Below are 25,684 nucleotides of genomic sequence, written 5' to 3'. Positions count from 1 at the left end.
CCATTTACCTGCCGTTTATACTAAACGAGCACGAACGACGTGTTCTTGCTCCATGTTCCTACTCGTTTGTTTTAAGCGCACCTTTAGTGCGAATGCGGCATTACTTATGTTTTCTTCATCGTGTTCATTTCCCGATATTTTCAGAATGCTTTCGGATGCGCACGCTCGAGCGAACGCCTCTGGCGTTATTCACTTGCAATTACCCGTTCAGTTCTGAACCGTTACGGAATTATACGCGGTAACGGGATTCGATTCACTGGAGTAAGACTTGCTTAATTTCCCTCTTGAATATAACTTACAAATCTGGGCCATCAGACAGCGAGCATCTTTTCGAAACTTAGATGGTACCGCTTGGATATTCCATTTTTCGAGATCAGTGGACGAGCAGGTTGTTTCATAAGCTCAACGGAATAAAACCGAGGATATTTAGTTGAAATTCATCACGTATTTGTTAGGTTATATTATATATTATTTTAATTGACTGAAAAGATATATAAGTCAAGAAACAATTTCGTTTAAATGAAAATTATGCATTTTTGAGCGGTTAGATCGAAAAGGAATCGTATCTTAAGGGGTTAAGGCACACGTTTTATTCACCCCTGGAAGAAACAGTCGATGAGATCGATGTCGATTGGTCGCGTAGCGAAGGAACGCCACGTACGTCGCGCGGCGAGTTCCGTAATTGTGGAATATTTTGCAATTCGTGGATTGGAAGGCGCCTTTCTCGAAAGAGCGTTGCTGGCAATGCCGGTCACGTAGGCCCGTAGTTCCGAGGGTGCCCCGAGCACGGCACAGAATACTAGAATACTAGCGGCGGGAATGCGCGGCGAATACCCGCAACGCGAGTAACCGCTCGTCCGCGAACCAACGAGCCAGCGAGCAAGCGAATCGTATGCCCCTCACGCTTCGACGCGCCACCGTATATACTTGTGTATATATATGTATGTATCTATCCGCTTAAACGTGCCTATGTACCCCTACGTAGTCGGCATAATTTCAACTTTTTCCGTCGCGGCGGAAGTTAGTGAAAAATTAAGGAGCCCTCACGAATTCGGGATAAAGTAATTTTGTAATTTTTTTGCTATCGTCCGTGACGTTTCGTTCCGTCTGCCATCCGCTTCCGTTAGCCGCCGCTGGGCTCATCGTTTGTTTGAATATGTTCATCATTTGGATGTATACGATGAAGAATCTTCTCTTAATATTTTTAAAATTCTTAAGATAGGTAGTTTTATTCTCTCTCTCTCTCTCTCTCTCTCTCTGTCTCTTTTTATCTGTAACGATTTTGGAAAGTATGTACAATTAGAAAAATCACGAAACTTCAGTAACATTAGTTGGAAGATTTTATTTTTCATTTTATAGGTACGCGAATCTATCGCAGAGGGATTTCGATTTTCAACTGAACGGACCATTACCTCGCCCACGTCGCAAACGATCGCCTAAAGTCTCGTGATCGAGTAAAACCGGTTTGAATGCGCCAGTGCCGTAACAACTTATCAGCCGATACTGGGATTAGAGAATATTCCTGAATTTGTAACATATTCGTTGTCTCTTTCGTACATATAAACTAACAAATAATATATTTGTTATAGATGATTAAATACATGACAGAAAATAGAGATTAATAAAAAGAAATACTAATAAATGAACATTTTTGTATCATAAATTACCAAACTAATCATTTATAACTATTGACCTTCGTATTATTTATATTGAATATTGAAAATTATAATATATACCTAATCTGACTAGACGTAAACTTCTTGGAGTCGAGTTCTTGGGAGAACATCATTTAAATCACTTTACGATTCTACCCAATGCGAGTAGAAAACGAAAGCGATGATGTAAGAAGACGAGGATCGTGGCCGTGGTTGAAAGTCTGCTCGACGTAATATCACAGTTTTTTACGCTTTTTCGAGCCCGACCGGGATTTCATTAAGGAACCAGATCCTTGCCGATCGAGCGTCTAACGCCGAGAATTAAGATTCCGTTCGTTCGCCTCGCGACTCGGCGGTATTCCTCATGAAAACGAGGGGAAAAACGCCTCCCATCCATGGCACGTCACGATCCCTAACCCCTCTCTGAAACAGCCAGGAGTCCAGGAGTATCTCGCTCGGTATTATACGCGAGCGACCTCTGGTTCTCCGCTTTACAGACATTTTACGGAAACAGTACCGTCTCTTCTGGTCGGTGTGACTCTTGAATATCGAGAATGCGCAGCTTCTACGTGGGACGCATTCGCAGCCTCCAACACGCAAGCTGAATTCTGAATCGTCGTTTCCAGGCCGATTTCTTATAATAATTGACGATGATCCAACGAATCTCTCCTTACATTTACATTAATTTGCCTTTCGATTCGATAGGTGATGTTTGGCATGAGCCTCAGTTAAGCACCACTTTCAGTTAAGAATAAAATGTATTAGGATAGTTCACTTAATTTTCGTTTTTACGTGTTAATTATTTCATACAAGAGAGTCTAGTTCATCCGGATAGATCGGTGAACAAGGCAGTTCGTATAATCGAGTAGTTTTGATAATAGAGGTTCACTAAATTGTTATCCTGTCCAGCTTCTCTTATTAGTTCAAATATTAGGGTTTAATTGTTACAATTTTTAGCTATTTCTTCTTTGACACAGAATTTACTTTGAATAAAAACAAGTGATTGCATATATACTCATTATAAGAAGTGTTTGAAATTACATTTGATCCATAGTTTGTACTATAAAAGCTCGATATAAACGAATTCAAGCTAATTTTTATTAAAGCTATAAAATCTTGACAACGTTTAATGATTTCTTTACAATTAAAATAGGAATCGAATGTAATAAATCGAATGTAAAAAAATTTGCCTCCTGTGAGGTTTGAACTCACGACCCCTGGTTTACGAGACCAGTGCTCTGCCACTGAGCTAAAGAGGCTCGCTCTTTTTCACTCTTCCCATGAAATTTATCAATAGTTGATTTTCTCTATGATAATATTATAATTTATATTATAATAATAAAGCTATAAATACAAAAGAGAAAGGAAATAAAAACATTTTTACATTATAAATTATCAAATTTATATCATTTGTAACTACTTGTCTCAGCTCAAGAGACTGGTCTCCATCATTTATATTGTATATTAAGCATTATGATATATGTATGTTACAAAAAAAGAAGGTAATTTATATATTAAATTATATAAAGATTAATATACCAGAAATTAATTAATTAGTTCGTAAATGCCGTAATAAATACAATGATGTATAAATGTGTGTTATGAGCGATATTACGAGTATGTTACACAAGAATTTAAATATCGCTAGAATGATATAACAATTTACGTAACGAGTAATTGCACATCATAGCAATATCAACCTAAGTACACATTAATTACCGAAATCGCGCGAGTGCACGCTTCAGAAATAACAAACGCAGTTTGGCGGCTATGAAGCACGCGATTAAAAGTCATCGGCACCGCTTCTGCGAGATTAACGTGCCTCCTGAACAAAAATAACCTGCATATTGCGCTTCGTGATAATGGAATCAGTGAAGTTACGTTCGTTTTGATTACGCTCGAGCTGCTCGAGTTTCTATTTGTTAACACCCGACCGTTCAGCGACTGATAACTGTTTCGTGTCTCGTTACTGTACAGTATATTACATTCGTTTTATTTTGTTGTTTTTAATATACTGCGTATTTAGGATACTTTTCGTAACGCAATTGAAATCCTAACACGCTTCGAACTTTTGAGTCAGAGTACGTACGTACGTTGCAACCTAACGTTCATTCGCTTCTCTCGGTTTTCCCTTCGTTTCATTCACGAAAAACAAGCTTAAAATTAGAAACAATGGATGCAACTCCATACGCTTCGCGCTGCCGATATTTCCGGCGTCGGAAAGTTTTTCGAAATAGAAAAAAGCGTTATTTCGAGACTCACGCACGATCCAATAATACGCGTCTCGTGGAGAACGGACCGAATACATTATCTATTTCTATTTAGCGTAGCCTGAATCGGCAGGAAACATGTTTATGCCAGGGCGAGCATGCACGCAAGGCAACCCTGTCATACGCCGTTTCAAAAATAGTTCGACCCAGAAATCCTGCATAACGCAAGACAGATGTCAATTGTCGCTTCCCGTTTTGCGCGTCGATCACAATGAACGCCACCGAGATCCCTTCCTGAAAGGACACGTGCAAACTCCTTTTTCTCTCTATACGTATATATACACGTATAAGCTGCCAGAGCAGATGTTGAAACCGTCTTAAAGATTTCGGGAGGGAGAGACCCTTTTCAGGCCCTTTTCGTCCTACTCTTTGAGACGCTATAATAAAGGACCCAACGGAACGTACCCGTGGGTCCATTGTGCGATTAAGCAGATGTTATCCAGTGAATGCGCAATGTATAATATGAACCGCGGACAAAGGACGCGATTTTTCTAGCCTGGCCTGGAAATTTTTGCGTTTTCCCAGTTCTCTATATAATTGAGAAAAATGATACCGTTGCCTCACGGTAAAAATTCGGTGCTATGTAGAGATTGATGTAGGCATTAAATGAAGAATGGCTTTCAACAGTTTTGTTCAGATATACCCAGAGGACAGAGGATGGAGAAAGATCGTAGACAAATGTTTCTTGCATGAGTTTTAAGAAGTTAAATGTCTATTGTGTGCGGGTTTTTTTGTTAAACCGTTCGCTGCCCTTGCGGAGTTCTTCGTAAACAGAATGGTAGATGAAACTTTTTTAATGTCTGTGAGAAGATAGTTTGGAATAATGTTCTGGAATCGTAGATTTGACATATAGGTTTTGCTCCTATGAAGAGTAGCATTTTGTGCTACGTGAGGCACTTATTAGGCACCTTGAACGAAAGATGGAATCTATGGCAAGTACGTTTACCTTTTATATTCAATTACAAAGTACACGTATGAATTTTATTGTCAACTAAAAAAATTATAATTACCAATAGCAACGTAGTGACAATGTAATACAATAATCAAACTGTTATAATGCTAGTAAAGCAGCGATTGAAGTTACATCTGCTCCTTTTAATCGTAACTTCCTCTCAGAAATACATTATCAAATTTCATTAAGAATTATGGAGATAAAATTTGACACTACCATTAGTGACTATATAGTACAATAACCAGGTGTGTCATAATAGTATTAAGGAACATAATTGGAGCTACATCCGTTCCTTTTAATCCCCGCCCAGAAACATAATATTTAAAGTGAAATCGTAGCTGAATTCCACTCCATTTTCATCTTTTGCTCTCATTTTCACGACAGACATAACAATGACTCGGCTTCTGTGAGTCTCACTAGGACAGCACACGGCTGGTGCGCGGTGCGAGTGCGAATGTCAGAGTTGTAAATCCGTTTCCCGTCGATCTCGACGCCAGGGCCGAGGTCAACCAGCAGCAGGACACAGTCGACTCGATGACTCTCTCCTTTCTGTTTTTATTCACTCGCTGGGATCCTTGCCAGCGGATTCTATGTCTCGAAGAAGATCACAGCTATCGCGGCAAAATAGCCTCGTTACTAACCGCGATCCTCTTGCGTGGCTATTCAATGACTCTGCTAAATACCTCGATTATCACACTGTGTTTCGTATGTTCATTTATGTTCTCGAAAGTGGTGCGAAAATTATGTCTTGAAATACCTTATCAATTGCAAGCATGTGCATACATATCGTTTCTTCGTATTAATTGGTTCACTCAAGAAATAAAAATTTTTAATTTTTAATCGAGAAACGGTTCTGAACCCAAAATACAAACAGTCATGTACTTACAATTGCAAAGTACTACTCAATGTAGTAATTATGATATAAGTAAATGACAATCACAGCATGGCCAAGTAGCGCTTTTTAAAAATGCTCTATCTCCTTTTATTTTAAAGGCTACTGAAACGAAACTTTGAAGACACGTAATTTATTTCGAGACTACATAGACGTGTCTCGAAACTAAAAAAACGGGAATTTAAAAGAGACAGAAATAAATGGAGGAGACGATGACTCTGAACGATTGAGTCAGTTTTAAATTCCACCATGAATAATCGGTCACGCAGCGTATGCATCAAATGCTGGGAGCATTTAACTTCGTCTGCATTTCAGTGGAACAGGGAATTTCTCCGAATACAAGAGTAAGTATATAAGTAACGTACAAGCTTTTTACGCGCATCTTTCGAGAAGTTTCCCGTTGGATGAAAGCGGACATGCGGCCAACTGTTTCTCGGGACAAGCTCCCGGTCGTGTCGGGCTTAGGGACGAGCGGAGCGGAGCAACCTCCACTCCGTACCCTTGAACCTAGCAGACGCTCGCAGCGTTGCCGCCTCGTGCAACTATGCCGTGTCGTCTCGTTCGGTTATACTCGGCTTCTCTCGGTTAGTGCTTTCTTCGCAAGAATTCCGCGCCCGGCGTCGTTGCTGGCTGGCGCGACGCCGAGTGTGCTGACGTCACGCCTTGGCGTTACGCGTAGCGTTACGTAAAAAACGTGCTGCTCAACTGCTTTACTCTAACATTGTAACAACGCCGTACCATGTAGCGGCGCAATGTAACATTCGTTCTATAAAAATGAAAAGTTTTATGAAAATTTGTGATCGTCCGTTTGCGATACGATAAATTCTAACGATAGGAAAATAGTAAGAAGAGAATAAAATAAAGAAAATGATTTTACCATAGAATACTGCCAGTCGGTTTCTATTATGTGACGTACGTTAAGAGCATAGACGTTAGAAGTATAGACCTCGGATGCCATTTTGAGAAAATGAGCCTTGCTAAAAAAGAAATAAAAGTAAATAACGAGGTCTCTCTTTTCCTTTCTATCTGTTAAAGACGAATATCTTAGAAAGAGAAAGAGAAACCTTAAACCTCTTTATTTTCTTTCAACAAGGGCTACGCTATTCATAAGGCACCTGTGGGCTATATTTCTTATGTGTATGTCTATGGTTAGTAGTTTTTTCTTTCGTCGTACGTTGGCCTTGCCGTTCGGGATTTAGGTTACGCTCAATCATGCTTTCTCCGTAAGATTTCCGTGTCTGTCGACGACGTTGGTTTAGCAGACACACTGCACGCTCTGACGTCACTCGCCGGTGTTACGTAGAAAAAACTGTGTCCTATGAAGTTGATTAACGCGCGCCAACGTTTACTCTCGTAACTCTAATTGTAATAAAATCGTCTCGCTTGTTTTATTTGTTCAACGGAGGAATTATCTTCGTGTCGATTCGACAGAAAAGAGAAATACATATTTTTTTCTTTTTTTTGCTTGTTAGGACATTGACCTTGCGTTTACAGTCATCGTGGATCTGGGCTGCGCTCGAGCATGCTTTCTCCACAAGAATTTCATGTCCGCCGACGATACTGACTGGTAGACAACATTGAGAGTACAAGCTGACGTCACGTGCAGCGTTGCGCGTAGCGTTACGTAAAAAAACGTGGCTGACGAATCAGAAACGCATCGTTCTATTACTGTTAAGGCCGTGTGATGAATCGGCTACGCGGTAAAGTATATAATGGACTTAGCGTGGGTTCATTACGATGAAAAATAACTGGCATTGGGAGTTATTTTACAACTGTAATCCGATACAAAGATAATGTATCCTCAGAGATATGCTTCGAGTGTGAAATAATTGTAACGAAACGAGTCGAGTCGTAGTAATTTACGAAATACTTCGCTTCCTTTTTCGAATATATTCCCGAGCAAAATACACAGGCTCACAAAAGTGTTCAAACACTTATGGATACCTTTTGTGAACATATTACGTGTATTGTATGAAACATTTTGCAATTTCATTAGGATTGTTATGAGATTCGACTACTATCATGATTACGTATATAGATAAAATTTGAAACAGATCTAAAAAAAACAGATACAGAAATAAATTAGAAGATATTTAATATAAGTATATACTTCGCAGAAATCACAAAAATACTTAAACAGCCAATTATCAATTATACTAATAAACTTCAATATTTACTGGGACCATGTTTGATACTTATTATACTATGTTTAAGACGGGCAGTCCTGTTATATCTTATTTATATATATATCTTATTAGTAAATATCTTATTTAGTAAATGTGTGTTTGCAATAAATATCTTATAATTTCTATAAACATGTTCAGATTTCAAATTTTGCCAATATAATCATGACACTCCATTCTCATTATAGTGCTGATGAAATTTCAAGATACATACATACGAATATATGTAATACATGCAGTTCGGACTTAAAAATTTTTTATAGTAAATATTCAAATATTTTTCGAGTATATTGACGAAATATCGCTTTACTGTAAATCGCGACTGAAAGATTTCCTTCCTTTGCTTGTCCTTTATTCTTACTCGCTCTTTCTCCTCGTGTCTGTCTCCCGTTCGCACGGTCGTGTGCCATTTACGAGGCAAACCGGTTTACGCTTTTTGCGAACCTCGGCTACACGAAGAATGTTGATTTTTGCGATATATACCGCTGGGAACCTAACCTACATCATTATCTGGATGAGCTGGCCGCACTTGAAGTCTCGTTTCCTCGCAGACCTTGAATCCTCTCGTGTTATTTTATTTTTCGTTTCCATTATTAACGCGATAGGGAATGATGTATTTGAAAGTATTCAAGACGAATGTCCTCGGAACTCGTGACTCGACGAAGTAAAATCCTTTCTCGATACGCACGAGCATGGCATCGGCGAAATGACAAGCGTGCACGTACGCTTAAAGATCAAAAATTTAGTCACGACGAAGGAACGACTTCATGGTCGGGGACAAATTCGGCAATGTCTCGACGTTCCTCATTCGTAGCACGAGCTATCGTCGAAAATATTTTTACTACCGAACGCGCGCGGCATGCACCTCCGTTGATTAGCGTAAGTGGCTATTGTTCTCACTAACCTACAGCACTATGCTCATTATCATTTTTCATTCGTGACGGTACTACCAAAGAATTACAACGGCCTCCCGATAACCACATATTCCGTATCTGTGTATACGTTAACCGTTCGCCGCAACGAACTGCGCTAAAAGCGCGCGAAAGTTAAAATTGACGTTCCGAAAAATATTTTCTCGTTTGTAAAATTATCTACCTAATTTAATAAGTCATAAATCTCTATTATCTTCTACCACATATCTAAATATGATTCATCCACATACATATATACATATAAAACGAGTATATTCTTAAAAAAACAGCTAATAATTGTTATAAGTTGTAATTAGGTTGAGGTGTTTCCTATCTTTTCCATGAGTTTCATTCAAAACGTCACGTCACTGTACATATTTATCTAGAATCTATACGGACAAAAATAAACAGCTAATTACGTTAAATGCTATATGAACTGTGAAGTTCATCTTGATGCAAGCACCGACGAGTACTAAACGGGTCTTACTGTATACGCAACCAGAAACCGGTTAGACGAAACTTTCGAAAATTCCAGAATGACGTAGTCTTTCTCGCGTGTACATATGCATCGTGAAGACACACAATCGTGTTTCTCCCATCGTTCTTCATTTACAGTTACTTACGTAAGATACGCACTCTCGAGCTTATTTCTTGACTCTTCGACGCATAACAATCAGCTTGGTCACGTCTTATCGAGCATAAAGAAAACGTATGTCTTATCAGGAACCATTATTAAAATACGGTAGTAAGGAAAAACTATTTTCCAAATAGTAATAATAGAAAAATATAAACCTTTCCTACTTACCTCGCTCATACACTTTAATTATCACAACACCATGATAAAACATGCAACTGGTAATTTATACTTAAATAAATACACATACACATAACAGAAAGTAAACATTTTGCACTTTCATGTAAATACGAAATACGTGTTACGAAAATAACGACGAAGAAGCATTATGCATATCTCACGACGAAAGTGCAATTCATATAGTCTGATTTACGATTCCAATTTATGGAATGTATTAATATTTCGATTCAGAATTATGCAAATTTTGCGAATCTGCATTAATATCAGAGATGTATAAATAGCATAAGTAAACGTGCATGAAAGTACATAATACTCACGTAGCTGCTGAGAAATCAACACGCGTTGTAGAAACCTTGGAAACGTTGTTAGGACTTTGTTGCCTCTTTGTGGTTTCTCCGGAAGTAACTATGAATAATGAAAATCAACGGTGATTAATTATAAATATGCGAAATAAAATACTTCATAAGCATTTTATGATGAGTTAACTCATAACGTACTATAATTGTAACTACGTTGTTCACTTGGAGTTCCAGTAAGCCTTTCTTCAGTTCTAGATGTTAATAGTTCATTAATTCTCCAATCTTGTATTTCCTTACGCAACACAGTAATTGGATCGTCGTCAATTATATCTTCATAGCTTTTGTTATCGATGGATTCCGTATATTCTTTGGATTCAACTTCTTTTATTTTTATAACTTCATCTTGGACAGGAATATTTATCGCATGTTGATATTTTGCGGTAGAGCTATTCGTCCATTTTCCTCTCCTTTTGTTCTTTACGAGCATTTTCGTAGATGACGTTTGTTGCGACGTTATCGGACGTAATCTTTTATTGGTTACGAAATTCAGAGATTTACCGATTGAAGAAACATTTCGATTATCACGTGACATCTTTCGAAATTTTGTACCAATGGAGTTTTCGTTCTTGTGTTTTCGTTTAGTTTTCTGAAACAATATAATTATAATAATATTTTAGCTTGTAAAGTATTGATAGTTAATATGAATAAAAATGATGACAATTAAAAGCAATTTCATATAAACGATAAATTATTTCTGTATGTAATTAAATATTAAAAATTATAAGAATTATTTAGGTATATAACACGCACGTATATAAATATATATAAATTAATGTGAATGAAATAAAATTAATTAAATTACATGGAATAAATGAAAATGAAAAATTGAAACATTGCGCCATCTATAGAATGCAGCGTTCGTTGGGACAACAATTTTCTTATGGTAGTATAGTAATCACAAATTTGATTACTGAAATAAAAGTACATTGTAAAAATAGTAAAATTTATAATTATTTACTTACTTAGTATTTTATCAACTAATTTGTGATGGATATAACATTGCCGTTACGAAGCTCATGAAATACAATATTAACAGCATCAATAAAGCATTATGATTTACGACTAACAAAAAAGTAAAAAATTTTGTGGGTAACATTTCGTAACCTTGCAAAGTTTAACTAGAATTTAGCACAATACGAATAATGCTATGATTATAATAACATACTTTAAATTGAAAATGTGGATCTTGTTAATTTTGTTTGAACTACATTCAAAATGTTAGAATGCATTCGTATAACGTAACGTATTTAAGCTTTCTGTTGCTTTTACGAACCCTCGTTTGTCAATTATTTTTGCACCTTTACTACACCAGCGATACAATACTCAATAGAATACGATGAAAAATTGGATGGAAAAATATGTATGTATTTTTTAAAGAAATATTTTCTAAATTATAGATCAAATATCATACACATATGTAAATATAATAATATTCATATAATATGCAGAAATTGTACAAAAATATTTACATATTCTAATAAAAGTAATTAATTACAAATATTTATTATAATTTATTACATTTCTTTTTCATATGTGTATTGAATTTGAATTTTGATTTCTTTTATGCCGACAAATATGCATACAAATTTATTTTGTATTATTGTAATAAATAAATTAATTACTAATAATATAGAGATTATTATACAAATAATATATAAAAAATATAATGGTCGTCTTACCTTTCAAATATAAGGCTCTCGATACATCCAAAACAAAGGCCAAGTTTACTTTGACTCAATACTACCATCAACTGCTGACATGAAACATCTGCTCGTTTTCTTTTTCTGGTTCTTTGCGCAGTTTCATTGATAAATTTTACGCAATAATAATAAATAATGTGTATGTTTACTTCTAATCAACTGATTATTTACTAATTTATACAATAATATGTTTTCCATATTTTTACCATTAATGCCTTGTACATATTAATATTTAAAAAATGATTATACAAATATTAAATAATTAATTAAATAAGTATTGAGTAATTCTTATTCTTATTACTTGTGTAGTCTGTACATATTTTAAATTTTACTATTACTTGAAATGTTAATTTATACTTCGTTTTCGTAGATTAATTTGTATTCACAAAGAAAACTTTATAATGTGTTCCAAAAAATATAAGAATTAAAATAGGGAAAGTCGAGTTTTAGAACGTGCGACTGACATTTGGATCTGATAGTTTTAGGATCGTATATCTTTACAGCCTATTAAAATCGTTCGGACATTTTACACATAATATATATACAGTGTACATGCATATTTCCAGCGTACACGTGCTTGGCAGGGGAAGTCCAAATTTAACCTTAAAATAATTTATATCGAAGATATTTTAGTTCTTTGTGGTGTATCGATAATTTATTTACGTAAATATATTTTAACAAAATCAGATCATTACAATGGCAATGCAAATTCCTACAAATGTGGATCCTGAACAAATTAAATCTGTATGTATTTGTTGTTGTGTCATGCATTATTCCGTAAAAGAACCGAATTAATCTTATATAAATAGATGATAAACGTGTTGATATTCGTTGATGTGAAAGTAAAGGATTATAAATTTTATTATGTGAAAATAAAAATAAATTGTAAAGAATAAAAATTTAAATTATTGGAACTTTTATAATACTTCAGGTTCGAGATTTTGTGGCGTCCTATAATAAATTGATAGAAACTTGTTTTATTGACTGTATAAATGAGTTTACTACACGAGATGTCCAAGCAAAGGAAGAAACTTGTGCTCTGAACTGCATGGAAAAATATCTCAAGATGAACCAAAGGATGTCACAACGTTTCGAAGAATTTCAAATGCTTGCTAATGAAAATGTACTTGCTGCTCAGAAAAAGTTAAGCGAGGATAAAAAGTCTTGAATGTTATATCAATAAAGTATGTAAATTAATTATCTTTAATTTATTATTATTTCATTACTTTTGTTTATTGATTATTGTCAAATAGGATTGTTATTAAAAAATTGGAAAGAAGATATCAAAGAATTAGGCTTAGAGTCTGTAAAATAAATAATGTTTTAATTGGTTAGATATATATTATGTGTAACACTAGAAACAAATTTCAATATAAATACATATGAATTATAAACAATATTGAATATGAAATGATTGACAGATTAATAAATATGTAAATTAATTTGTCATCAATCTGGAAAATATATTTAAGAAATGTATATATTTAAATAATTCTAATCACAGTTGAGAACAATATAACAAATTTACATTGAATATTTAATAATTTTACATATTAAAAAAGTAATACATGAAAGCATATATATATATATATATGCATAAATACTTTATTTTAAGAAACAAATTAACAAATAATATTGTTTAGTTTAACTTGATTTTGAGTGATCAAAATCATGTAATTTTGTTTTCCCATGAATTTCAATATCCATACTATTTGAATCCCATTTGAAATGAGAAAATTGCGGTAATGCTTGCAGTGAATCTAAATTTGACATAGGGTTTATAATTTGTGAATCAAAACTTGTACTAGAAATTTGGTGTTCTTGATTACGCATTATTAATTCTGAATTAGGTGAATTTGGAGGAGTTCTCCTCAATCTCTTGTAACCAGAAAATCGATTAAATGATACTTGATCTACGCAAATAGCTTGTGTAGTATGTCGAGTTTTATACAAGATTGGGCAACCTAAATCTCCTTTTAAACTTAAACTATACAAATTTGCAAGCCGACGAAGTTTTTCTCGCTCAGGCTGTCGCATAGGATGTAATCTAAGCTCGTTTTGTGTAGGATCTTGTAAAAATCTAGAAACTTTCTCATTGGCCGATGTAATAATCGAATATCCAGGTTTATTATCAACATGCCGACGACCAGCGCGGATTTCTCTTCCACTGAGACCTTCCCGAATTCTTTGAATTCTTTTCCTATATGTTTTCCTTGTTTCCAGTGTTGTATGTTCAAAATTTCCATGTATTATCATTTGGAATGATAAATCAGTATTAACTTTATCTTCATTAGTACTTTCTCCGTCATCCCACCAACTTGATTCACCAATCCAATCAGACTGTTCATCATCTCCTAAAGATAAAGGAATCAACTAATTATAGTTTCTATTGTATATATCAATCAGTTAATACCTTCACGATCTTCATCATTTGTGATAAGTCCAGTTTCTGAATCACTAGATGAAATACTTGAACTAGATATTCTTGAGCAATCAATCCCATCTTCAGTTTGCATTTTGATGTGATTTTTTGATTTTGTACTTCTGTTTGGTTTTAGAGATCTCATATCACAATCTGTAGATCGTTCTCTACAAGACCTCTTACGTTTTCCACACCTACAATAAAAAATTATTTTGAAATTAATTAATAATCTGTAATATTGAATGTAATCTCTTATTATTGTATAATATTTTCATATAATGTTATGATATATATTACCATATTGTTCCATATCTACTTTTACAATCACTTCGAAGAATTCTCTTTTTATTTGCAAGTGTTGCTGACATTGCAACAGTTTGAGAAGTTGAAGGATTAGACTCAGAATCAATAGCCATTCTTTTAAATTTTCGTTTACGTCGTGGATTTACTCTAGGTACAAAATTCTCATTAACTGAATCACTTTCAATGTTACTAGCATTATTTGAATTAGAAAAACGTGCAAATCTTTTTGTTTGATTAGTATCATCACTATCAGATTGATATTTAGAGACAGTATTACTTTTTGGAATATGCATATCACAAATAGAAGATGAACTGTCATCTGATTGTTTATTCATATGAAGTGATGCTGAAATAAAAAGTAATTATTTAAAGATTATTTTCCAAATTCTTTGATTGTTTCTCAAGTGTTAAAAATTACTTTTCAAAGATTTATAAAATTTAACTTCTTTGAGCAATGAAATTGGTTTCTATAAATACAATCTTGATAACAATCCTCTGTCTGCCTTGTAGAAGTAGACTGGAACTGATTTCATAGAAATGTGGTTAGAATATAGGCGCTTGAACTCATTTTAATCTTTATTTGAGATACATTTATATAACATATTAACTCACGAAGTATTCAAATAATTTCATAGAAAACAAAATTTGTTTTTATGTTTTTATTGCTTTATACTTACGAATATTGCCCGTAGAACGGGCCCTTCTCCTAATACCCCATCTGCGTCTCATATTTGCACTGTTATTGCTTTCTTCTAATGCCAAAGTTAAATCATGCACAAGTGCCTCCATTTTTACTCTTAAATCCGCTGGTACAGCTTTCAAAACACGCTCCATTTGAAGGAAATGTTTGTTTCTAACAATGAATAATAATAAATATGATACATAATATAACTTAGAAAATTGTAACAGTATTAAAAAATTGTTATGCAATAAATTTTAATTAAACTATTCTATTAAATTATGAAATAATATTAAAGATATAAAATCATCTAATCTATTATACTATTTAATTATGATTACATAATTATATATAAATAACAATACTATATCTATTAATTTCTATATATTAACTTCATATTTATTTGATAAGTATCTATATGATAACAAATATATATTATTTAAAAATTAATTCGAATATACTGTACAATATTTACTTTTTTTAATAAGTTTATCTTAGACATATTTTTTGTTTACTATTTTACTGATAACAAATTTTAATGAAATATATATTAAGATATAAAACCTTCGTCTCATTACTAAGAAGATTTGATTATCAAGAGTAAATTGGTAGCTGTAGAAGAAATTTCGAATACGTTGTCTTTTAATCAGTCACAAGATAAAAAAATACAACTTCTATGCTTACCTTGTATATATAATAGCGGAAGGTGTAAATTTTCCTTAAATTGATAACATTGTGGAGCAATATTTTCGTTAGTTAACAATGAAAAAAAGGAAATAAATGTTAGAAATCTGTGAATTACAAGTGTTTTCACTTTGTGCCACAGATCCTCACTATCTTCTTTATTTTGGTATGGTGTGAAGCCGTATTTGTAGTGTATGATATATGTGTGTCCCCACAAGAAATAATTTGGTCATGGTTCAACTAACATATCACCGGTATGTTCTAAAACTAAACGGCTATTAACATGTTACATTTTATATATGTTATATATGTATATACAAATAAAGGTGATAACAAAAGTACTCGTGTATTATTTATTAATATTAAATCAAACATATAAATATTAAATAATTCACGAGTCGTTCTTATGTACATCATACGTAAAATACCAAACTATACAAATTACGAAATGATTCGTTACTTAGATAAATTTTATGTCATAATTCGGTTATCAAAGTAATTCCAATTATAAATAATTTAGAATTATTCATAGGATATCGCATTGAAAATTATGCGCATTGTAAATGCGCCTTTTGCATATTTTTTTCGGCCATTTCCGGTTGTGTGTTTTATGGACGCTTCGTGTCTGTTCAAGGATTTTGTCGTTTTTCATTCGAGCCAGTTCAAATCGTATTTACGGAAATTAAATAATTTTTGCTGCAGCAAAAGTTTCTTGTAGCAATTTGGAGTATGAGTGTGATATGCTAGCGTAATGAGGAACTGCTCGAAATCGTATCAAGAAAAATCCTGGCGGTTGTGTAAATAGCGCGTAGTGGTGTCTGCGCGTATGTTATGCGCACTCGCAGACAGATGAGCGCGGGATTGTGGTATCCAGACGCGAGGGGACTGTAGTACAATTACTTATATTTTAAAACGTTTGATGGTGTCTTTTATGAAGTGACAAATAACAGAAAATCAACGTTTTTCACACATAGGTTGTTAAAGTACATAAGATCGGTGTTTGGTCCCAAAGGGGCCATACAATGGACGGTATTAATGTGAATGGCGGGAATGCCGATGGGGCGCGCGAGGATCCTAACCTAGAAGGTGGTAGTGTTCCGAATCTACAAGAGACGCACGTTAAAGTGGATACCTCTAAAATGGATGGGCAGGACGTGAACGGCGACATTAGGAACTCGCCGAAAAAGGGTATGGAAATCGATGTTAGAAGAAAGCTACGTAAGTTCAAGGCAAATTCAACTAGTACCATTGAAAGTGATTCAACATTAAATACAAAAGGACGCAAACGGAAGCTATCAGAGCCGGACGATCTTAGCTCAGAGGAGTCTATGGAATTCAATGGTTTTGATATACAGGGAGATAACGAAGTGGAGCCAGCGAGTCTTGTCTTGAAGAAATTGATTGGTATTGGTAATTATTGTTATGGTCTATTCAAGATGCAAGCCTATGTGCTTGCCAGCAAGCGTCATATCATGAGAGCGAAAAACTATGCTAATGACTTAATGCACAAATATTGTATGTCCACTTTTTGTAAAATTTGGCTTTTTATATGCAGCAGATAGTTCTTGATTATCAAGAACTTTATGCTGTGTAAAAATTACATTTATATCTACTTCATAAATTTGTTAAAAATAAAATTTTTGTTTATGATATTTTATGTACATAGAGATAGTTTCAATAACCAAGATCCACTTTTGTCATTTTATGTTTCTGAAAGGGATCAATGCATAATTTACAACCAATTTTATAATACTATTAATAAAGATAAATATAATGCATAAAGTATTTATTTAATTATAAAATACCATTGAATTTTTAAAACAGATTTTCTTGTGATTGCTAAAACTGGGCATTCAATATTTATGCAGTAAGCTATTAATGTTATGCTTAGAACAGATTATTATTTTTGTAGATGCATATTCTTTAAGAAGTAATCATTTGAATTAATTTTTAAATACATATATTTGAAATCTTAATCAAACATACTTATGTTAATAATACCTCATTTTACTTTTTTAAATAAGGCATGAAATTGTATAAATGTAAGCTATGTATTTAATAGGATGCTATATTTTTAACATATTTGCATTAAATAAAATTATGATATAAATATGTATTAATTTATTAAGATGTGTTGTTTCAATTATGTAGATACTTTAAAATACACAGAGTTTATAATGAAAAAATTAGGTAGCATTGACATGATTTATTGTAGCTGAAGCTGAAGTAGCAGAGGCACAATTGGCAAAACGATTTAGATATAGTATAAGGAAGAATTTTGATATGAAAAAAGATGATGAAGATTCGGATGATAACAGAATGCACGATAGTGACCGTGTATTAGATATAGATAAAGTAAAGAAGGAAAAGGAATCTGATAAATCAGAAACAGAATCACTTGGAATGCCAAATACCGTTGAATCAGAAACAGAAGTACAAAAAACAGATGACACTTCCCATAAGTCAACAAATTCATCATCTGCAACCAGTAGTCCTGCAACATCAATAAAGTCTAAAGGTTATCGTTTATTACGTGGAGCTAGTCCAGGAAGTACTGGGAAACAAAAAGTATCAAGTGATATAACAAATCCAGCATTCAAAGAGCCTTTTAAGTATGGTTGGAGACGAGAATTGGTATTCAGAGCAAGTAATGACTCTAGTCTTAAAAGAATGGCTGATATCTATTATTATACACCAAAGGGCAAAAAGGTTAGAAGTTTCAGAGAAGTTGCAGAATTTCGTAAGTATAGTTTTGTATACTAATGATAATATAATATAAGTAATAATTACAGTAACATGATATGTCTCTTTTCAGTTAATACGAAAGAGTTAACTATTGATAATTTTACTTTCCTGAAAGAACCAATTGGTCTTGATGATCCGGAAAAAGAGATTATTCGAGATGCAAAAAGAATGAGGGTAAATAACTTGCTTTATTATATTATATGTATTTTAATATATATTAAGTTTATTAAAATTGTATAAAATGTTAACTGTAATTTGAAAATAGGGGCCTGGAATATCAGTTACTCCACCAAGAAAGAGTATAGGGTATAAGAGAGGTACACCTGGTAAAAGGGTTATAGAAGAACCTGCATCAGTGCCTGCTCCAGTGGCTACAAAAGCTGCTACCAAATCACCAAAAGCTGCATCAACAGGATTTAAGGTGAAAGTGTCTGCAAAGAAAACCCCACACATAAGTATGCATTAATATCAATATGAAATTTTTATTTGTATTTTGTTAAGGTGTAATTACTACATTATTTTACTGAAATTGTTTTGTGTAATTAATGTCTTTATCAAGTAAAAAATTCACATTTCACTTGTAATTACTATATATAGGATAACTTTATTTAGCTTTGATATCTGAAATATTTTTGCTTAATATTTATGTTAAATTTTGAAACTTCTAAATTATATGTTCTAGTTTTGTCTAATAATTTATTCCAGTGAGGAAATTAATCACTTATATAAGTAGAAGTTTCTATGTATAAGTTTTAGGATAAATTATTATTTTCACAAAAATTTTTGTTCAAATATGCATAGCAGAAATAAAGTCACCTTCTCAAGAAAGGGAGATACTTCCACCTCAAAGAACAACAAGTACAAGAAGAAGTCAGCTACCTGTAGAAAAACCACCGCCTCCTAAACCAAAAAGACAATTAACGTGAGTACCTGATGTTTTAATTATTTTATTATAATGTTCAATTGTAATTAGTTTGCAATATTTAAGGGTATCCTAAATGCTTAATAATTAAACGTGATAATAATCATATTTAATATGCTTTAAAAAGGCCCAATGAAAAGTTTACAGCATGTGCACTTTTAAATTTTTTCATGAAAATAGTTTTTTAGAATTTTATTATATGTTACATATATAATGTACAATGTATAAAGATATATATACAATATTTTATATAAAATTGCACCATTGCAATTTTATAGTAATTATTATTGAATAATTAATGTATTAGTTTTATTACCAAATTTCATATTTTCTAATTATTCTAATTATCTAAAACTTTCCTTAATAATTGTAGTAAATGTTCTTCTTCAATGAAGAAATGTTAAAAGAGAAAGTTTTACATTTTGCATTGTAAATTAAAAAATACATTAGAGCACATGTTGATGATTAAAGTGCATGCTGTATAGCAAATATATGTAATTACAGAGTTCAAAATTTTATTTTGAAATAGTTCAAACTTTTCCTTCTATTTTTTTCATGACTACATATATGTCCTCCTTTATCCTTTTGATCCTTAAATCCCTTACTTAAATTACTTGTTTTATTCCTAACCCCTTTCCCCAATCAACGCACATCTTACAGGCCCAAAGTTCAAGAACCATGCAGTATAAGATGCTCAACCAGTATGGGGTTGATACCAAGCTTACAATGTCGTGTGTGTCTCTGTTTATATCATCCTGAGTGTGTTGGTGGTATAGAGTTTGCAGGAAGTGACAATTATGTTTGCAAGGTAAGTTTTTTTTTGTAACGAAAGATATATTTTTGTAAATTTATTTTAACTTATTAAGCAATTTTCATATTAATATTTTGTAATAATATTCTTTTATTATATCATATGTAAACAGTATAATTTGTTTCCCAATTTTGAAATTCCTTTTTTAAATATCATACATATTTTGATATGTTATTTAAAAAATTTATTTTTAATCCTCTGCTTATTTTTTATTAAATATATTTTAATAAATTAAATAAAAAATTTGAAATACACGTTAGTTGATAGTAATGATATGATAAATAAATGGCGTTAATTTTGTTGTAGAACTGTCAACAGGATACTAATGAATCTCATCAATCTCAAACGAATCCATCTTTGACTCCTCCTCCACTGATACCAATCAGTATGCTAGGTGCACAAAATACAAAATCAAAACATCAAGTAAATCTAAGCCCTCCAAAGCTTCAACGAATACCCAAATCTGATAATGTAGATTCACAATCGCGGAACGCTACTAAAGTATCAAAAACACCTTCTGCAACATCACATTCTCCTTTAAATTCAGATAACAAAGAAAGCAGTTGGTTTGCTCAAACAGAAAACGAATTTTTACAAAGTCATGACGGAATTTTACCAAAACCAGCCCAAAATATTGCTCTAATGGGGGGGAAGAGATATATTGTTGTACCAAAAAATAATGCTATGGCTGTTCAGCCAGCTATAACTGTGAAACCTGATAAAATTGGTGATAAACCTCCTATACTTCAGGATGGTACACTTACGGATATATCAAACGCTGTTGACAATTCTATGTCCACAAAAGCACGTACTTCCATAACAACAAAATTTGTGGAAAAAGATGCTTTTGATAAATCAATTGATAAAGATATGTCAAAAGATGCATCACATACAGGACTTCCACCAAGTTCCATAATGGAGAAAACTAATGAAACGTGCAATAGTAATGATAGAACTGATATATTGACTGCAACTAAATCACAAAATGACTTATCTGGCACAATAGATCTTGCAATAGAAAGTAAGAAATCAGAAAATTGTAACACAGTTGAAAAGAAGAGTATAGTAAAGAATTCAAATACAACTAACACAAATAATGAATTATTTAAAGTAGATACACAATATTCTGTGACAAGTAGTTTGGGCACTGTTAAAATAAACAGCAAGTAAGTGTTTGTTTGTCAAACACACATATATATTTGTTTTACTTCCTTTTTTTAAATATTTTCTCCAAATAAGTTAAGGCAACTCTCTTTTGAGGTTTTGGCAGTTGCTTTGTACATATTGTATTTACAAGATATACGTGTTTTTCAGTGATTTTATATCATGTATATGTATATACATAAAGTATTTCATTTATTTGAATACTTTTATAAATTTTGTAGAATTATTTCTATAGAATGATTCTATAGAACTATAAAAAAATAATGCATGTAACTATATATCTTTTTCGTGTTCTATAAAATTTATACAAATAGTATTGTAAATGCAATATATACTGATGTTTATTATATTTGGAAATATAAAAGTTCGAGGTGGAAAATGAATTTGATTTTATCTTGTGATCGAAGCACACTGCCTTAGCTTCTTAGAAATGCGGCCAAATTTTCGAGACATGTGAAAAGTGAACAAAACAATCACATATCGTTGGTTCTTGCAGGTATTATGTAATTGTAGTATCAAAGTAAAAGTATGTATTTTAATTGAAAGCCTTTTCTAAAAATGTATGCAGCAAATTGGACAATACATCATTTACATTCATGCTACAATTACAAATACAGCTACTGATAAGTGCTTCAGTGGAAAAAATCTAATTCATTTTTACTTTTTATATTTACAGATATAAAGACATGTGCGAGCTGAAACACAAAAAAACTCTTAGTGCGTTTTCCCAAAAACGTCCGAAAATCCTTGTTCCTCATGATTTCCACCTCCTATTTATGTTTGTTTTTTTGTTACTGTACCTCCATTCAATTTTAGAACGATAAATTTTCGACCTTTGAAAGTTTTTTCAGAGGCTTTTATTTACATTTAATTATTTTCCATTTAACATAGCTAGTATAAAATTATCGATTATTATTATTGCAAATCATTGGTCCTTCAAAAGCCTCTTTAAAAATCATAATATTCTTTTATTAAATAAAAGATTTCATCAATAGTATAAAATTAGTTTCTTTTTTTCTTAATTATAACCAACATCATACATATAAGAAACGATACCCTTATTATATAGGCCAGTTGTTTTAAAAGAAATCACCTAAAAATATTTTTATTTTAATACTTTCAGAAGAAAACAAAATCGACAGGACAAAGAACAACAGCAGCATTTTATGGATTCAGTGTGTGCTGGTTATCATGCATTGCTGCGCATATTTCAATACCTTAAGGTACAAGAATTACTTCGGGCTGCAAGAGTGTGTAAAATGTGGCGAGATTTGGCTGCGCATCCTTCTCTGTGGAAAACAGTACGAATGAAAAATAGTCAAGTAACAGATTGGGATGGCTTAGCAGATACATTACAGAGGCATGGTACTCAACATTTAGATCTTCGAAAAATGCTTGTAGCAGGTGAATCTGACAGCGTTTGGGAGAAGTTTTTAGTAGTAATACCACGTGTAACTAGCCTTGTCAAACTAGAATTATGTAAATGTCCTGTGATGGTTGTTGAGGAAGTTATTAGAAGTTGCCCTCAGTTAGAAGTATTGAGTGCAATGTCGATAAAGTGTGACTCCTTAAATTTAGAGTCAGTTGGAAATCTTAAACGTTGCCAAGAATTAAGGCTTAAAGCAATCAGTGGTATGTCTTTAAAAGAAGATCTCACACCTCTACAAGAACTAACGCAACTAACACAGTTGGTAAGTATAATTGGTTTTGTCTATGTTTTGCTTTAATTTTATACTCTTCTTTCTTCTAATTATATTTTCAATATTTAAACCAAATTTATACTTCACAGAGCTTGACATCAGTTAAGGAACTTGGAAAGAAGGGAATCAATATAATACAAGCATTAGTTAATTTGGAAACTCTAGAGTTGGGTGAATGCTCAGATTTTCCAGATAAATTTGGTACTACAGTTTTAATAAAGTTACAAAAATTAGAACGTCTTAGGTTGGAAAAGGGTCAAGGTTCATGTTGTACATTTGACATTTTGGAAGGTGTATCTAAGTTACAAAACTTAAGCCAAATGGAACTGGTCAATTTTGATGTCAAAAATGGCTTTGACAAATGTCTCGCAAACTGCAAGAATATTAAAAGGCTGTTAATTATTCCAACGTACATATCTCAATCAGCAACGTCTAACAATATGGTGCTTGGAGGTGTTACTGAACTATCAAATAATTTGACGCATTTCGTATGGGGCGTTACACTTGAGTTACTTAGGGTTACAGAATTATTTATTGATCAATGTAATCTAATAATAAGTAAACAGATCACTGGCGATGCGATACCAGTACTAAAACCGGTACCCTGTCTAAAGTTAATTGAGGATGTTGAAGATGAAAATGACAATCAAAAAGGTACTTGTATGTACCTTTAAAATTTGTGTATCCCTATTTATATTATATATAAAAAATGTGAATGTGTTTTAGAATTAATTCTGTATATTTTCTTTTATTTTTCAGGTGATGACAAACAGGAACCAAATGAAACAAATCCTCAAGTGGATATATTACCATTACCACAACTCCAAAAACTTTTATTAACCGCCTTGCCTAAAACGAGGGTTAAAATCTTGAAGATTCCTTTCCATGCTACGTGGCGACAAAGCATTTCAGATACTGCTACACAATAGAAGAAAATGAAATAAAGTGTATGAATACATATACTAAAAAGGAAAGAAAAATACCTGATGTGAGAAAATTAAAAATTTTGTAAATTTGACTCCATAATGTCTGCACAATTTACTCCAATACTTGCGCATTGGATCAAAAGTAATTTAATATTAATATACTATGTGTTTTGTAGCCTTTAATTCCCCATTAATAGTGTATTGATACACTCTACAGTAACCATGAATATTATTCTTCTCGAATCCTTTAGTGATAAAAACAGGGGACCATAAATGCATCACGTGCTATTTTAGCTGCAAAGCAAAAATTCATGAGAGGCTGGTATCCTTGTGGAAATTATTTAAAAAATTATGAAAGTCTTAACATTCGTAGATTACAGTATTTGGAATGTATGTTCGCAAATTATTTGGTATACTGTAATGTGTATCCACGATGAACAGAATTGTCTGAATTATAGAGAGAGAGAATCATAAATGTTTAAAATAATTAAATGAGACTAAGATTTATGAAAATATCGCGCACATTTATTAAGGGGATAAAGTGTATTATTTTCGGTTTTTACAACGTGTAGAACTTTTGTGACATACACAATCCATTGAGTCAAATCAAATTGTAGTTTTAATTTCATGGTATGAAGTGAATTTCGATAAGTTTCTATTGAAGTAGCAGTATAAGAGGAAATCATGTTGTCTATAAGGCTCTATTTAGAGGTTAGGCTGTATAAATAACGGTATATATTATTAAATTATATAGTAATTGTATGTGTATCTTTAATATTTAAGATACGAGTTTTCCGCTGCAAAGAAATATTAAGCAGTTAATGAGCAAAGTTGTAGAATGTATAATATACTTATAATTTTGTATAACGCGTAATTAAATATAATCTAAAGACATAGTGATTTATCTGTACAATTTACGCAATTACGATAAATTTCCTAACCAGGATATTTGAATTATCCGCCGATTAATATAGATGTTTCTATCCCCATTCTTTCTCATTTTTTTATTTTTCTGATAATATTTACGAAATGTATAACAATTGAAAATTAAAGTCGGAAATTAAATTTTATATTCAGATAATAACAATAAACAAACGCGAGACATATTTAATGCAAAAGATTGCACATGTAGTTTTAAGGTAATAAAAAACGTTCGCGAGTAGTGATATTAGTAAATAAAATATTCAATTAATGATATTAATTAATTATACCAATTTGTTGTTCTTAAATAACTTATATACTTATTGTTCGTATTTTGATTGCTTTTGTAAAAAATTTACAATTAGTTATCTTACTTTGCAGCGGAAAAATTCTATTTTATTACGTTATTTTTAGTTGTACACAAATTGAATAATTTATAAATTTTAAGGGGGCCCTAAAAATATATTCTTAGTAAATGACTTAAATATATAAAAGAAAATATTTTTTACGTTAAATATAAAATGTGAATATTATAAAATTAAATATAAGGATAAACATAATTGTGGCTGTTAGCCTTAATACGAGTATTACAAAGAATTTTATATCGAATTAATAAACGTTAAACTATTGGTAATATTTATCTTTTTCCAAATTAAATTCATTTTCCAAAT

The 25,684-nt window shown here is 32.4% G+C and overlaps 4 protein-coding genes, 2 long non-coding RNA genes and 1 other non-coding gene across 18 annotated transcripts in view; 3 read left to right on the top strand and 4 right to left on the bottom strand.

Moving 5' to 3' along the window:
- LOC100648253 overlaps positions 1 to 10,618 on the bottom strand; it is a 57,419-nt gene extending 46,801 nt beyond the window's left edge. The window contains exons 1-2 of the mRNA XM_012313058.3: positions 10,175 to 10,618; positions 9,995 to 10,082 (exon numbers count right to left, since the gene is read on the bottom strand). Coding sequence (XP_012168448.2) covers positions 9,995 to 10,082; positions 10,175 to 10,568 — 482 coding nt within the window. The 5' untranslated portion in view covers positions 10,569 to 10,618. The remainder of the gene's footprint in view (positions 1 to 9,994; positions 10,083 to 10,174) is intronic.
- On the top strand, positions 520 to 1,445 carry LOC125385861. Its single transcript, XR_007225564.1, has 2 exons — positions 520 to 941; positions 1,360 to 1,445. It is a non-coding gene; the product is annotated as an uncharacterized LOC125385861 (long non-coding RNA).
- LOC125385862 lies at positions 1,323 to 2,633 on the bottom strand. Its single transcript, XR_007225565.1, has 2 exons — positions 1,737 to 2,633; positions 1,323 to 1,564 (listed from the first exon to the last, which is right to left on the bottom strand). It is a non-coding gene; the product is annotated as an uncharacterized LOC125385862 (long non-coding RNA).
- TRNAT-CGU lies at positions 2,843 to 2,914 on the bottom strand. Its single transcript has one exon. It is a non-coding gene; the product is annotated as a tRNA-Thr (tRNA).
- Positions 10,619 to 12,258: 1,640 nt separating the features above from the next.
- On the top strand, positions 12,259 to 12,943 carry LOC100648405 (mitochondrial import inner membrane translocase subunit Tim9). Its single transcript, XM_003398409.4, has 2 exons — positions 12,259 to 12,480; positions 12,668 to 12,943. Exons 1-2 carry the CDS (start codon positions 12,433 to 12,435, stop codon positions 12,902 to 12,904), a joined length of 285 nt encoding a protein of 94 aa, XP_003398457.1. The 5' UTR covers positions 12,259 to 12,432; the 3' UTR covers positions 12,905 to 12,943.
- A 374-nt stretch (positions 12,944 to 13,317) lies between these two features.
- Positions 13,318 to 16,090, bottom strand: LOC100648287 (G patch domain-containing protein 2). Of its 3 annotated transcripts, none has more exons than XM_048409397.1 (5): positions 15,825 to 16,090; positions 15,139 to 15,314; positions 14,456 to 14,807; positions 14,150 to 14,352; positions 13,318 to 14,090 (listed from the first exon to the last, which is right to left on the bottom strand). In XM_048409397.1, exons 2-5 carry the CDS (start codon positions 15,293 to 15,295, stop codon positions 13,381 to 13,383), a joined length of 1,422 nt encoding a protein of 473 aa, XP_048265354.1. In that variant the 5' UTR covers positions 15,296 to 15,314; positions 15,825 to 16,090; the 3' UTR covers positions 13,318 to 13,380. The 3 variants fall into 3 exon arrangements, with proteins under 3 accessions (XP_048265354.1, XP_048265356.1, XP_048265355.1); XM_048409399.1 differs by lacking the exon at positions 15,825 to 16,090 and adding an exon at positions 14,880 to 14,984 and having other exon boundaries at positions 15,139 to 15,274; XM_048409398.1 differs by lacking the exon at positions 15,825 to 16,090 and having other exon boundaries at positions 14,880 to 15,275.
- A 308-nt stretch (positions 16,091 to 16,398) lies between these two features.
- On the top strand, positions 16,399 to 25,386 carry LOC100648523. Of its 10 annotated transcripts, none has more exons than XM_048409380.1 (11): positions 16,399 to 16,711; positions 16,799 to 17,234; positions 18,040 to 18,564; positions 18,640 to 18,743; positions 18,835 to 19,024; positions 19,371 to 19,491; positions 20,152 to 20,299; positions 20,609 to 21,468; positions 22,590 to 23,157; positions 23,256 to 23,826; positions 23,926 to 25,386. In XM_048409380.1, exons 2-11 carry the CDS (start codon positions 16,847 to 16,849, stop codon positions 24,093 to 24,095), a joined length of 3,645 nt encoding a protein of 1,214 aa, XP_048265337.1. In that variant the 5' UTR covers positions 16,399 to 16,711; positions 16,799 to 16,846; the 3' UTR covers positions 24,096 to 25,386. The 10 variants fall into 10 exon arrangements, with proteins under 10 accessions (XP_048265337.1, XP_048265336.1, XP_048265344.1 ...); XM_048409379.1 differs by having other exon boundaries at positions 16,399 to 16,714; XM_048409387.1 differs by having other exon boundaries at positions 16,399 to 17,012; positions 17,103 to 17,228.
- Positions 25,387 to 25,684: the final 298 nt, after the last annotated feature.

This window comes from Bombus terrestris, chromosome 10 (assembly GCF_910591885.1).
Source record: "Bombus terrestris chromosome 10, iyBomTerr1.2, whole genome shotgun sequence".
In the NCBI taxonomy this organism is placed as follows: domain Eukaryota; kingdom Metazoa; phylum Arthropoda; class Insecta; order Hymenoptera; family Apidae; genus Bombus; species Bombus terrestris.
Note: the sequence above shows the minus strand (reverse complement) of the source record. Positions and strands in the feature narration are given on the sequence as shown.